The following is a 12,663-nucleotide window of genomic DNA, read 5'->3' as shown; positions in this document are numbered from 1 at the left end:
CCAACCAATCCAACGCTCCTTTTCTTAACGGCTCATGTCCTTTGGCCCATTTATCTCAATATGGACTAGCTTGACACATGGGCTAGCACAGCGTGTGGGACAACACGTGTACTAGCGTATACACGTGGGATAGCACATGAGTTGTTAGAGTATATAGAGTAGTATGGTTGATATACCATGACTATATAATATTCTACAGATACAAGATATGAGCGACATAACTGTATGATACAGCGGTAATACGGCGACATGATATTTTTCTTACTAGATGTGACATCTCATTAATTAATACCGGGGGAGATACAGGGTCTCTTTTTCACATCCTGAATATAAAAAAGTCTGTTTTCGCGGGCAACAATACGCTTTTAGGCATACACACATACTATAATTAATCATCTCATTTTTCCTCATCTACTATTCTTCTTTTTCCATTTTCCTCATCGGAGACTGACTAAGCATCGAAGTGGATGAGCCTGAGCACCCCCGACCTCCATTCTAACCCTCTTTTTTTCTCTGTTTCTGTCTCTCACTTTGTGAGCTTTCTAGGCGATTAACCCTCGCTTGGCGTTCAACCACTTGGTCAACACCACATACAGCTTACCAGTAACTCATCTGGCAACCTCAAGTATGAACAAATTCAATTAGTGTTTTTTCCTTCAAAACTAGTTTATAATTAATTTTACATAATACAGATTAAAGTATTTTGATTACAATATATATAATGCAATTTAGATGGATTTATAACAAATGTCATACCAAATCGAAGATGAAAGAAAATTTCGCTCTAATTATATTCCTTCATTATATTAAGTGATACTTGCACCAAGTTTTCTATTAACTGACTAAGCGTAAGAAAATATCATTTTTCAATCACTAAAAACATTTTTTTTTAATTGGCACCGTGTATAAAAAAAACAACAAACAAACAAACATTTTGGTGTAAGTTGGAGAGAAGAAAACAAACCACATATTAATTCTATAATTCTCAGATATCAAATGGGGTAAAAACATGACTAATTACTGTTCCAAATCTCACATCACACATGAAATAAAATTCACCCCTTTTTTCTCATGCACGTATCAGCATAAATATAATTACAATATTAAATAATTAATACCCGACTGAAGCAGAAACTACATAAACAGATGATATATAATTAAGAAGCATGAACAATATATTGCATCATGAAACTGTGAACATATTTGCTACAAATATAATTTAATTAATCCCAATACAAGAACGTAACTTAATTAATTCGTCTTAAGTAACTAAGTTTGATTAATCAGTTACAAATCAAACCTAGCTAGCTAATTAATCAACATTGCATGCATAGTCTTCATTCTCATTCTCTCTCTCTCTCTCTCTCTCTCTCATGCAGACAGTTACAGTTGCACAGTTGATTATTGAATTACTTACTGAATTCTTCCAGCACCAAATGATCGAGCCTTCATCTCCGAGTCCATGGAGTTGATGTTCTCAATGCCGAGGTGAACTCCTCCGGCCGTCGTCATGCTCCTCACCATGCCGCCGACTCCCAGAAAGTCTCTCGTTATGCCTCCTCGTCCTCCTGCAGTTAGGTTGTGGTGCAGCTTGCTATCTTGATCCAAACCTGCAGGGTTGAATCCTCCAAACGCAGCCATTTGCTCGTTACTGAACACTAGAGTACCGCTGCTGTTGCCATTAGTAATCGAGTTGATGAGGTCCTGGAAATGGTTCTCCTGCTCCAGTTGGCTTCTTGAACTGCCGCTCTCTCTACCACCCATGTAGAAGCTCGGGCGGAAGTTGCTCGTCGGCGTCGCTAATTCCATTTGGGCGGCTTTGTGGAGCAGCGCGGTGGCCGGCATCTGCTGCTGCTGCTGGTGCTCACCTTGCAGGGAAGGGTTATAGAAAGGAGAAGGCATGTTGGTGTCAATGTGGTTGTTCATCATGTGGTTAACGTTGTCGATGTTACCCGCGCTGCCCGAGAAGAATCCGAGGTCGAACAGGTTGGCGGCGGAGGAAGAAGTTGCGGCATTGTTTGCACTTACTGTTTGGAGATCTTGGAGTTGCATCATGCCGTGGAAGGGCTTGCTTTGGAGCAACTCTTCGGTGTTGAAGCCCTGCTGGCTATAGGAGCTTCCTCCGAGGAAGAATGCCGAATTAGGATGGGTCTGCTGCTGCTGCTGCGGCGGCGGCGGCGGCGGCGGCTGCCGGAAGGAGGAGGAGGAAGAGGCCGCGGCCATGTTGACGTGATCAAACTGTGAAGCTCCAGCGGCACCGGTGGCAGTGGTCCTGAGTAAGGAGGAGAGCTGCGTAGGGTTGAGTTGAGGAAGCCCCAAGTTTAAGGTTCTATTTGCATATAGCTGGCCGCCAAAGCTGGTGTTCAAGCCATGAGCCGGAAGCCTCGCGTTCTCCTGTGCCAATGCATCGCAGAAAGCTCTGTGGGTGATGAAACTGTCTCGCCTGCATCATTAATTAATTTGATCCACAAATGAATTAAACTGATTATTACTGAAAAAAGGAACGAATGATGCATTCAGTACTGATCATAGCATGCATAGAGAAGTCACATGACAGTCGAGCTGTCGAAGTTTTGCCAGATAATTAGGACTGAGCCATCAATGAATGCAACCAAGGAATTTAGCATCTCTTACGAAACCAACGATTCCATCAATAAATACCCTCTTTAATGCGCAAAATGAAGGGGAAGGGAGCTCCTTCCAATTAACCCCTCCCTCTGCCAGAATTATTCCCCGAAGCATGCACGCTTCCAATCATGCAATAACGGAGGATGTACCAACGCAGGTGGAACACTTCGCATTGAATGCAGATGCCTCATTTGATGCGAGAATAATGTACCACAACTCGCATTGATGATATGTGATCTTGTGAGTTTGTGGACCTGGTCGGGTGGCCAAGGCCATGGCCAGCTGCCCGCAAATCTCCAAATCGCAAGGCAACAAAGCCATCCTGCTAGACTTTTGCCTCCAGGCCACACGTGAACACTGTGGCGGAGTTAGAGAGGAGAGAGAGAGAGAGAGAGAGAGAGAGGGACAGAGAGTAAAACGTTTGTTCCAATGGGGAAGGAACATGGACTCATGGAGAAGGGGAGGGAATTGCGTCTTTTGAGACCTCAACCATCTTGCTGTTTGGTCATTTTCCATGGCCATCCTAGCTAATTCACGTGTGACCAGTGTCCTCTCTTCATCGCTGCATGATAGATCCAAGGCACCCCAAAATCTATCTAACAACATTATTCCTAACCCAACCCTAACCCTAATTCTAATCCTAACTCTAGCTAGCCCTGACTATTTTCTCCCAAACCAATTTGGAACTCGGTGCGAGAGCATGCATGGTAGTGAGTGCAGGAATCCTGTGTGATCTTTTTAAACTAAGACTCAAGAGGATGATGATTAATTATGATGTAGTTAATGAATGCATACCTGGAGAAGAGGGTACCGCAGTCGCAGCGGTACTCGCGAGTGCCGCAGATCTTGGAATGGGCCTTCCAGTCGGAGTGCACGGCGTAGCGCTTGGAGCACTTGTCGCACTTCCACTTCTTCTCGCCGTGCTTGCGGCAGTAGTGCTTCTTGATGCCGGTGAGGTCGCCGAGGGCGCGCGAGGGGTCGTGGTGGACGCAGGTGGGCTCCGGGCATAGGTACACCCGCCGCCGCACCTCGTTCGGGTTCTTCTGCTTCAGCTTCCACGGCAGGTTGTGGCCGCGCCGGTGGAGCTGCAGGTTCTGCTCCCGTTGGAACCCCTTGTTGCACACTTCGCACACGAAGCGATTCGTCGCCAGCAGCGATTTCGGCGACAAGGCGATCACCTCCGCGTCCGGATCTGTCAATATACATACGATCGTAACAGATAAAACTTGAAAATTGACATCAAATCGAGAAGAAAAATTAAATACACCAATTGATTAATTAATTGACATCAAATCGAGATAACTAGCTAGAATACACTTGCTTGGTTTTCCAGGGAGGTTTCTCTTCTTCTTCTGAGGAGCTACGGTCGCCGACGAGCTAGCTGGCGCAGCCGATGACGGTTGCTGCAGCACCGAAGGGTGCTGGCCGTATTCATCTTCCTCCCCTACTCTGAAGAAAGGAGCGGATGAAGATGTCATCATCTTCTTCGAATTGATCCTCGCTCGCTAGCTCTAAATTATTGCCGATCTCCTCTTCTGCTCCTTGTTTTGGTTCCTGGCCATGATCGATCGGCAAACTAGTTAGCTATCCGACACACTTGTTGGAGCCATGCGTGAGCTCTGAGAGACTTGTTGTGTCTATCAGACTATCACCGTGTATCTATGCGTCCCAAATTTTCTCCAAATTATAATCTAATTAAGACAAGAAAACAGACAAAGAAAATAGGAGAGATGCATGAGAAACACCCAAAATATATTTGTCATGAGGACTAGCTCTAATGGATCTGAAGAAATATATATACCACACACACACACACAAGCTCTCAAAACAAAAAACAAAAAAAAAAAACCTCCAAATAACTCTTTATAATCTCTCGATCGATCGAACTCTTCCTCCCAACCCTGAAAAAGACCAAAGCTAGCGCAGAGGCCAAGCATAAACGACCAGTCGTGTCGTCAGAAAGAAGCACAAAAAGAGACAGAGCGAGGAAGGAAGGAAGAAGGAGCGGAAGAAAACAAACCGAGAACTAGTCGTCGTCTTTCACCCCCTCTCCTTGTTCAGAGTGTAGTAGCAGTGAAGGAAAGCAGAGCGAAAAAGGCCAGCTGCTTTCTCTTTGTAAACTAGCGATGGGATTAGTTCAATTCGGTGAAGGGACAGAGGTGAAAGAGCTAGGTCGTCGTCCTCATCACTTTTGTGTTATATCTGATCCGTCCGAGTTGCTTGTCCATCATACTTTTCCAGAGCTACCTCTTCTCTCGACCTTCCCTCTTCGTTTAGCTGAGGATGATTTTTTTTTTCTTTTTTCTCACTTGTCTCTCGGCCAGCTGCTGCTTCTCTCGCTCATATTGGTCTTAATCTTCCGAGGAACTGAAGAGAAATTGACGTATTAATAGAAGGGAAGAAGGATCGAGCTTAGTGGGTGGTGATGGCTTCTCCCACAGCCATCTCTGTCGCTTTGTGCCGATGGTTGGGGCCGCCGGGTCACTGTCTCTGTGTAGGATGGGCGCTTCGATTCACAAGAAAGCTACCCATCGATGAGAAAATAAAATAAAATAAAAGGAATTATATATTATGAGCCAATTATTCTTCAATATATACAATATTGTTGGATTTATATTTAATGGATTTTAACATTATTTTTAATGATCGAAGGAGATAAGTTCAGCTAGTGTAACTTGCGTTTGTAAATGTTCTTCCTACACATTTTCTGGTAGGAATAACAGTTGACGAGCTAGTTGTGGTAGTGGTCTGTGCTAGAGGCTAGAGCTATAAGGAGTAGGTCAAGCACACGGATTTTTTTTTTTTTTGATTTTATTTGCAAGAAAACACTTAATTATATATAAAGGAATCTACTTTTAAGAAAACGAGGGAAAATTTTTTATTTTAATCGATGGATATTAAGAAATTTATCTTTAAGCAGTACTTCTAATTATTGATATTTAAAATTTTTAAAAATATTATCCAGGAGCTCGCTTGGATTGGATTATCTGTTATCGTATTGATTTAGGGAGGAGCTAAGACTTGAATCAAAGAAAGCATTTTGATATATAGAATTTTTAATCTTTTCTAAGTAATATTTGAAAGTTCACTAGGTGCCTACACTACAACAAAATAATTTTTTTTTTAAAAATAATATTTAGATTAATTACATATTTACTAACATTTATGAATATTTAAAAGATAATTTGAGAGCACAAAGTGCGTACTACTCAAATGCAATTGTGAAGATTGTAATATTTGTTTTCTTGGAGCTAGGTTCGATTGGATTATCGTACCAATTTAAACAGGTTGATCGAATCAAAGCTAAGCCTAAGCCTTGAATCAAAATATTATTGATCTGATCTGAAATCAAGGATGAGTCAATTTCCGTTGGATCGTCCTCTATTGACTTTTGCTGAGTCAGTTGCTACTAAATCTATCTCTTCAATTGGATCAGCTTTCTACTTGATCGGATTGTGTTTGGCAAGTCGGCATAGACGACCTGACTTCTTTTTGCCTTGTTGAAAGAGATTAACAAAAGACCAGAAGTGGGCCAAGGCACATTGACGTGATCCTTTTGGATCTTAAGACATCAGAGTTGAAGAAAAGGCATAATAGAACAGAAAATAGCAAGAGAATTATACTATCAAATATATTGTGCATGTCATATACTTGCTGAAATGTCTATCTTATATATAGAGAAGAAAGAAGAAAAACGTTTTGCTTCTATAGTGATTGTGTCCCTTCGTTATTCAGCGTCTTTACTCTAGGTAGACCTGGCCCTGTGCCTTGTTAATATGATAAATTAATTATTATATAAGGGTACATTAGTCTTTTATTATTTTTTTTATTATCTATTTATATTTCTTTTTCTTTGTAAACCTAAGTTTTTATAATACAATTTGCTAGCCTTCTTTTACGACTATCTCTTTCTCTCCTTCGCTTTGTTACTTTTTACATTCTATTTGCATCCTTTGTTTTATTCTCATGGTATCAAAGCCAATCCATCTCCGCATTTCCTCTCTTAGTGAATTGTGGAATAGTTTTACTTTCAGAATTCTTTGAGGGGACTATAGAAAAATTATATTTTCTTGAGTTTCAACTGTTGGATCACCTTGAAACTTTGAGAGAATGTTCTTCACATCCAGGGCTATATTTTTAACGATGGAGATCGGATTTTGAGTTTTTTTAAGTCCACCTGACGACCAAAAAAAGTGACTATTGAGTTTTGGTTGCGTGGAGCTGTCGACCTCTATGAATCCTCGACGCAAGGATGACTTTTGCAAATAGAAGTGGTAATCTCTTGAAGAAATCTGTAACTTCCAATCCATTATTTCAAGCAATAAGATGGATGTCATCCTCAAAAATTTTTGTTAAGAGGATTTTCATATGACACAAATGATTAAAGTTTGAGAGAAGTATTTACTAGTTTAGTTGAAGTGGTTGAAGCTCGAGTTATCATGGACAGGGAAACTGGATGATCCAGGGGGTTTGGATTTGTGATATTTACTTCTAGCGAAGAAGCCTTTGTTGCCATTAGTGGCATCGATGAAAAGGATGTTCATGACCGGATGATTAGAGTTAATTATGCAACTGATCAAATGGGTGGATTTCGTGGTGGTGGTGATGGTTATGGTGGCGGGGGTGGTGCTTTCTGGAGATTGCTATGGTGGTTATGGTGGTGCTGCTCTTATCGAACAGTTTCAGAAGTTCCTTGCATCTCAACCACATGCCATGTATGTCTCTTCTCACATAAGTTTGCCCTCTAATGGTACCTCAGGTATACATTCCCCTATCTGGATCCTTGATTCTGGAGTTTCACATCATATGTCGTCTAATGTCAATTCTTTTATATCTATAAATTCATTACCTTCTGTGTCGGTCATGACTGCTGATGGTTCTCCCATGTCATTAGCTGGTGTTGGCTCTATTTGTATCTCTAATTTATCTTTATCTAATGTATATCATATTCCTAATCTTACTTTGAATCTTATCCCGGTCAGTCAATTATGTGACTTTGGCTTCTCAGTTTCTTTTACTTCATCTTCTTGTTATGTGCATGATCCGCGATCCCAGAAGCTAATTGGGATAGGTCATAGGCAGGTGGAACTATATGTATTAGAAGAGTTGAAAGTTCCAGATGTTGCAACTTCTAGTGTTGATTTGTCATCCTTTCGGTTAAGCTCTACTTCTTTTGATTTTTATTTGTGGCATTTTCATCTTGGACATGTTTCTTCTTCTCGTTTAAAATACTTAGCTTCTAAAGGAAATTTAGGAAAATTGTAAACTCATGATATTTCAGATTGTTGCGACTGCAAATTGACAAAATTCTCTGCTTTATCTTTTTATAGAAGTATCTCTATTTCTCTACACCATTTGAGTTAGTTCATTCTGATGTGTGGGGTCCATCTCCTGTTTATACACCTAGTGGATCCTAATACTACGTGTCACGTCCCAGAGGAGTCCTTGCCAGACGAAAATCCGGTAACATCTCCCCTGTATTAGTGACAGTCTGAAGCAATAAATACACATAATACATCCATATAACCAGATTTGCACAGAACCACGCAGTTAATATATATATTAAACAACCCACTCGGTTGTACTAAAAACTAATACAACGGAAAAACGATAAAGGGAGTCCATACAAACTAAAACAACACACTGCTAGGCGACTAGACTTTTACCACAACCACAACAACACAAATACAAACTCCACATAATAACCTCCAAGGAAAAAATCTAATGTAAGACCAACAAAGTCATTAACTAAAATACATTCAACCACCACATTAGACTCCAAAATCCACATCGACTTATTGGAAAGCAAAATGCGCAAAATCAATATATCACCGAATAGAAACAAGATTGAAAAGAAATCCGTCCTTGAGAGTGTAGTGGGACTGGCAGCTAGGACTCTCCAAGCATCCTTGATTCATCTACTTGCTACCTAGCGAAAGAAAAAATCAATTTGTGGGGGTGGTGAGTATTGAAACTCAGCAGGTAAAAGAAAGATAGTGCATGAACATAATATATAAATACAGAATGAGCTAACAATATACAGTCTCACAAGGGAAATAACAGATACTAACATACAACCGTAATATATGCTCATACCTGAAACCATGTCCTAGGCTAGGTAATAGAAGATCAGGAGTAATACTAATTGACTACTGAATTGTTCATCACTACGAAGGTATCATGTGAGGTAAGAACATATTAACAATAAGTAAGTCAGGGTTTAAACACATATTACAAGTATAAAGCTCAACCTATGTAAACATATCAACATAAGTAAATAATAGTAGCATAAACTAGCAATAGTAGCATAAGTAAGCAACAATATCATAAACTAACAACAACAGCATAAGTAAGCAACAATATCAGCAGATATAATAATAACATCGTATGCACTGATGGTCACCCCGCCCATCTCTCTGCACCACGACCCCTGTATGGTCGAGAGGCCGGATCGATGACAACTGTACCACTCAAAGGTCGTCATTACTCTCGAGCGACCGAGTGGACATGTGCTGAGTAGCTAACTAGCTACAAAGCAAAGGGGGTCCCTGCTGCTCGCAACTCTAGCTACCACTACCCATGAGTCGCCTAGTGCGGCATGACAGGACAAGCGACATCTGCTCCAGCTACCACTCTCTCGAGTGGCCGAGCGTGCGACCCTGGTTAATGATTCTCTCGATCGCAAGGGAGAATTTGTCGTTAACATGTATGCAATGATATGATGCGCAAAATACAACAGTCATCATATATATGTAAACAGGAATCATGTATGCTACATGAAGTCAATATGCTCAATACGGTACATAAATAAACAACAATCAAAGTATACAAGGTTGGTATCTAATATCTGCTAAATATCATAGATGACAACAAGAGACTGTATGGATATAGAAACGAATAACTCAAAGGTTTGAGTAGAAGTATCAAGCACAAGAAAAATACGAGTGGAGTCAAGGTAAAACAGTCATTATTCAAAGATAATAGCTCATGCACCAAGTTCCAAAAAACTAAAGAGAATCAAAGTAAGAAGTACCCGCCTTTAATAGAAGATCGAATAAAAAATCCTACGTCGAGACGCTCGTCTCAAATCAGAGTCCTCAAACTCACAGCCACTGCACAGCTAGGGTGTTGCTGCCGGAAAGGAGTAGCTGCTGGAACTAGATGAAACCGCTTCAATCAATCCTTGTATCGCAAGAAATTAATGAAAGAGCAATGATTCTAACTAACCATCTTCATGCAGAGCTATGTAGAATTGCCCCATGTGAAGATTCTAATCGGATAGAATTCAATACACAAAGGAGCAATGCAAACACAAAAGAAAACAATTACAAACCCCAAAAATTACTGCAGAACACAACTCGAGGCCTTCAAGAGGAAGCAAGGCAACATCAAAATGCATTACAATCCCCCACATCTAATGCAATAAATTGAACCCCGTAAGAAGAAGAATCGTATCATTAAAACACATAGCAATCTATCCAAATCACTCCATCTAAAATTGTTCAACATTAGGAAAACGAAAATCCTCTGGAAGGCAAACGCAAATAAGTAAAATCAACAAACCAACTCCCTCACCCTTTCCCATGGATTCTACCCCTAAGAGATGCAAAGCGATCACTGAAAGAAAACCAAAACCATCTCTCGAGTCTGATGTAGAAATTGAACCAGATCCCTTACACAGAAACAGGACAGAAATCGAAGTTCTCTGCTTGCAACCCCCATCCATACCCCCAAAGGAAAACTACTTGTCTTTCTCCTTTTAGTGCCGCCGATAGGAGCTTTAGCCCACGACGGAGGTGATATTCACTGAGGGAATCTCTGGCGTGGCGACGCTGGCTGACCGAGCTTAAGGTACGACGATGGGTTTGGTTGAGGCGGTGGGGAAGAGAGGAGAAAAAGGAATCATCGATAGAGCAGGAGAGAAGAGGTTTGGAGAAGGAGGGGAGGCGGCGTCGCGAGGTGAGGCGGGGACGAAAGGGGTCTACGGTTTTTGGTGAGGAGCACCGCGAGAAGGAGGGTCGCGTGAGAGCTCGGGGAAGAGGAAATTTGGTGGGGGCAATTGGAAGGTAGGACACGAGCAATGTTATTTATAACTTAGGATTTTCAATTAAACCCTAGGTTAACTTCTTCAATTAACTCCTATCTTTGGGTATTTTCAAACATGCTTTTCTCAAGCTCATAGATGCATCCCCTCCAAATACGTCATATGAGCTCCAATTAAATCCTAAAAAATTTCTAAAAATTCTCAAAAAATCCAATAAGATTATTACTCAAATAACCTTATTATTTAATTAATATTTGGGTGCTTTATTTTATATTATGTTTCCTGTATTGATGATTATACTCGTTACACTTGAGTTTATCTTATGAAACATCATTCTGATTTCCTTGGTATCTATCAAATATTTTCTGCCATGGTAAAAACACAACATAATGCTATTATTAAATGCTTTTGATATGATTTGGATGGTGAATATACATCCAATCTTTTTTCTGAACTACTTGCGTGAGATGGTACACTTCGTCAAAGTTCTCATACTGACACTCCTGAACAAAACAGTGTTACTAAAAGACAACATAGACATATTGTTGAAATTGCATGTTCTCTTCTATTATCTACATATGTTCCTAGTGAGTTCTTGGGCGAAACTATTCTTACTGCAGTCCATTCTATCAATAGAATTCCATCTTCTATTATATCCGGTTTATCTCCTTTTGAAAAATTATATGGTTATGTTCCTAATTATTCTACCTTAAGAGTTTTTGGATCCACATGTTTTGTCCTTCATCCTCGTGTTGAATGTAGTAAGCTTAGTTTGTTAGTCCGCTCTTTGTGTTTTTCTTGGCTATAGCGAGGGTCAAAAGGGATATAGATGTTATGATCTAATTAGTCAAAAACATTATGTCTCACGTCATGTTATTTTTCTTGAACACATCCCATTTTATTCCATTTCCTCTGAGACTCCTAATCTTTGAAAATTTGATCTCGCTCATAATGATATTTTTTGCAATCACTCTGATGATAGGTCATCTAATGTTTCTCCACAATTAGACCACCCTAGCACCTCTTCTTCTAATGATGCTATTTGCAGGATTGACGCTCATACATATTCTGGTCTTCAGCTCCCCGATGATCTCTCTGCTCCTACTGCTTCCCATGATGCTCCTGTGATAGTTGATCCTCCTTCTCGTTACCCTCAAAGATCTCATAAGTCTACTCAACTATCTGATTTTGTGTATTTTACTTATTCTAGATCTTTTTCTTCTATTTTGGCTTCTATTCACCAATTGTCTGAGCCCTCCTCTTATAGAGAGGTTGTTCTTAATCCTCTTTGGCAGCAGGCTATGGCGGAAGAACTTTCTGCTTTGTATCAAATATGTACTTAGGATCTTGTTCCTCTTCCTTTGGGGAAGCGTGTGATTGGTTCTCGATGGGTGTATAAGATCAAAACTAAATATGATGGGTCAGTTGAGCGGTATAAAGCTCGTTTGGTTGATAAAGGATTTTCCCAACAGTATGGTATAGATTATGAGGAAACCTTTGCTCCAGTTTTCAAGCTTGTTACTATCCGTACTCTCATTGCAGTTGCATCAGTTCGTCATTAGTCTATTTTCCAGATGGATGTTAAAAATACTTTTTTAAATGAAAATCTTTAAGAAGAAGTCTACATGGTACCTCCATCAGATGTCACTCACAACCCTGGTGAACTTTACAGACTAAAGAAGGCTCTTTATGGCCTTAAACAAGCTCCTTGAGCTTGGTTTAACAAGTTCTTCATTGTGATTGGATCTCATGACTTTCTTCCTAGCTAGCATGACTTTGCTCTTTTTGTTTGTTGTACTTCGTCAGGTCGCACATTACTCTCTTTATGTTGATGACATGATTATTACAGGGTATGATTTTGGAATAGAAGAGTTGAAATTGCATTTGACCTGTGAGTTTGATATGAAAGATTTGGGTCCTTTGTATTATTTTTTGAGATTTGAAGTAACTTATTCTCCTCGTGGCTATCTTCCTCGCAATCCAAATATATT

General features: G+C 40.2%; 1 protein-coding gene across 8 annotated transcripts; it reads right to left on the bottom strand.

Annotated features, from left to right (window-relative positions):
• Positions 1–1,189: 1,189 nt before the first annotated feature.
• LOC121984702 (protein indeterminate-domain 4, chloroplastic-like) lies at positions 1,190–5,011 on the bottom strand. Of its 8 annotated transcripts, XM_042537814.1 has the most exons (6): positions 4,649–5,011; positions 4,478–4,545; positions 4,281–4,319; positions 3,944–4,182; positions 3,424–3,820; positions 1,190–2,443 (listed from the first exon to the last, which is right to left on the bottom strand). In XM_042537814.1, exons 4-6 carry the CDS (start codon positions 4,107–4,109, stop codon positions 1,414–1,416), a joined length of 1,593 nt encoding a protein of 530 aa, XP_042393748.1. In that variant the 5' UTR covers positions 4,110–4,182; positions 4,281–4,319; positions 4,478–4,545; positions 4,649–5,011; the 3' UTR covers positions 1,190–1,413. The 8 variants fall into 8 exon arrangements, with proteins under 8 accessions (XP_042393748.1, XP_042393725.1, XP_042393771.1 ...); XM_042537791.1 differs by having other exon boundaries at positions 3,944–4,319; XM_042537837.1 differs by having other exon boundaries at positions 3,950–4,319.
• Between the last annotated feature and the right edge of the window lie 7,652 nt (positions 5,012–12,663).

Source organism: Zingiber officinale, chromosome 1B, assembly GCF_018446385.1.
Source record: "Zingiber officinale cultivar Zhangliang chromosome 1B, Zo_v1.1, whole genome shotgun sequence".
In the NCBI taxonomy this organism is placed as follows: Eukaryota; Viridiplantae; Streptophyta; class Magnoliopsida; order Zingiberales; family Zingiberaceae; genus Zingiber; species Zingiber officinale.
This window is presented reverse-complemented; position numbering and strand designations above follow the sequence as displayed.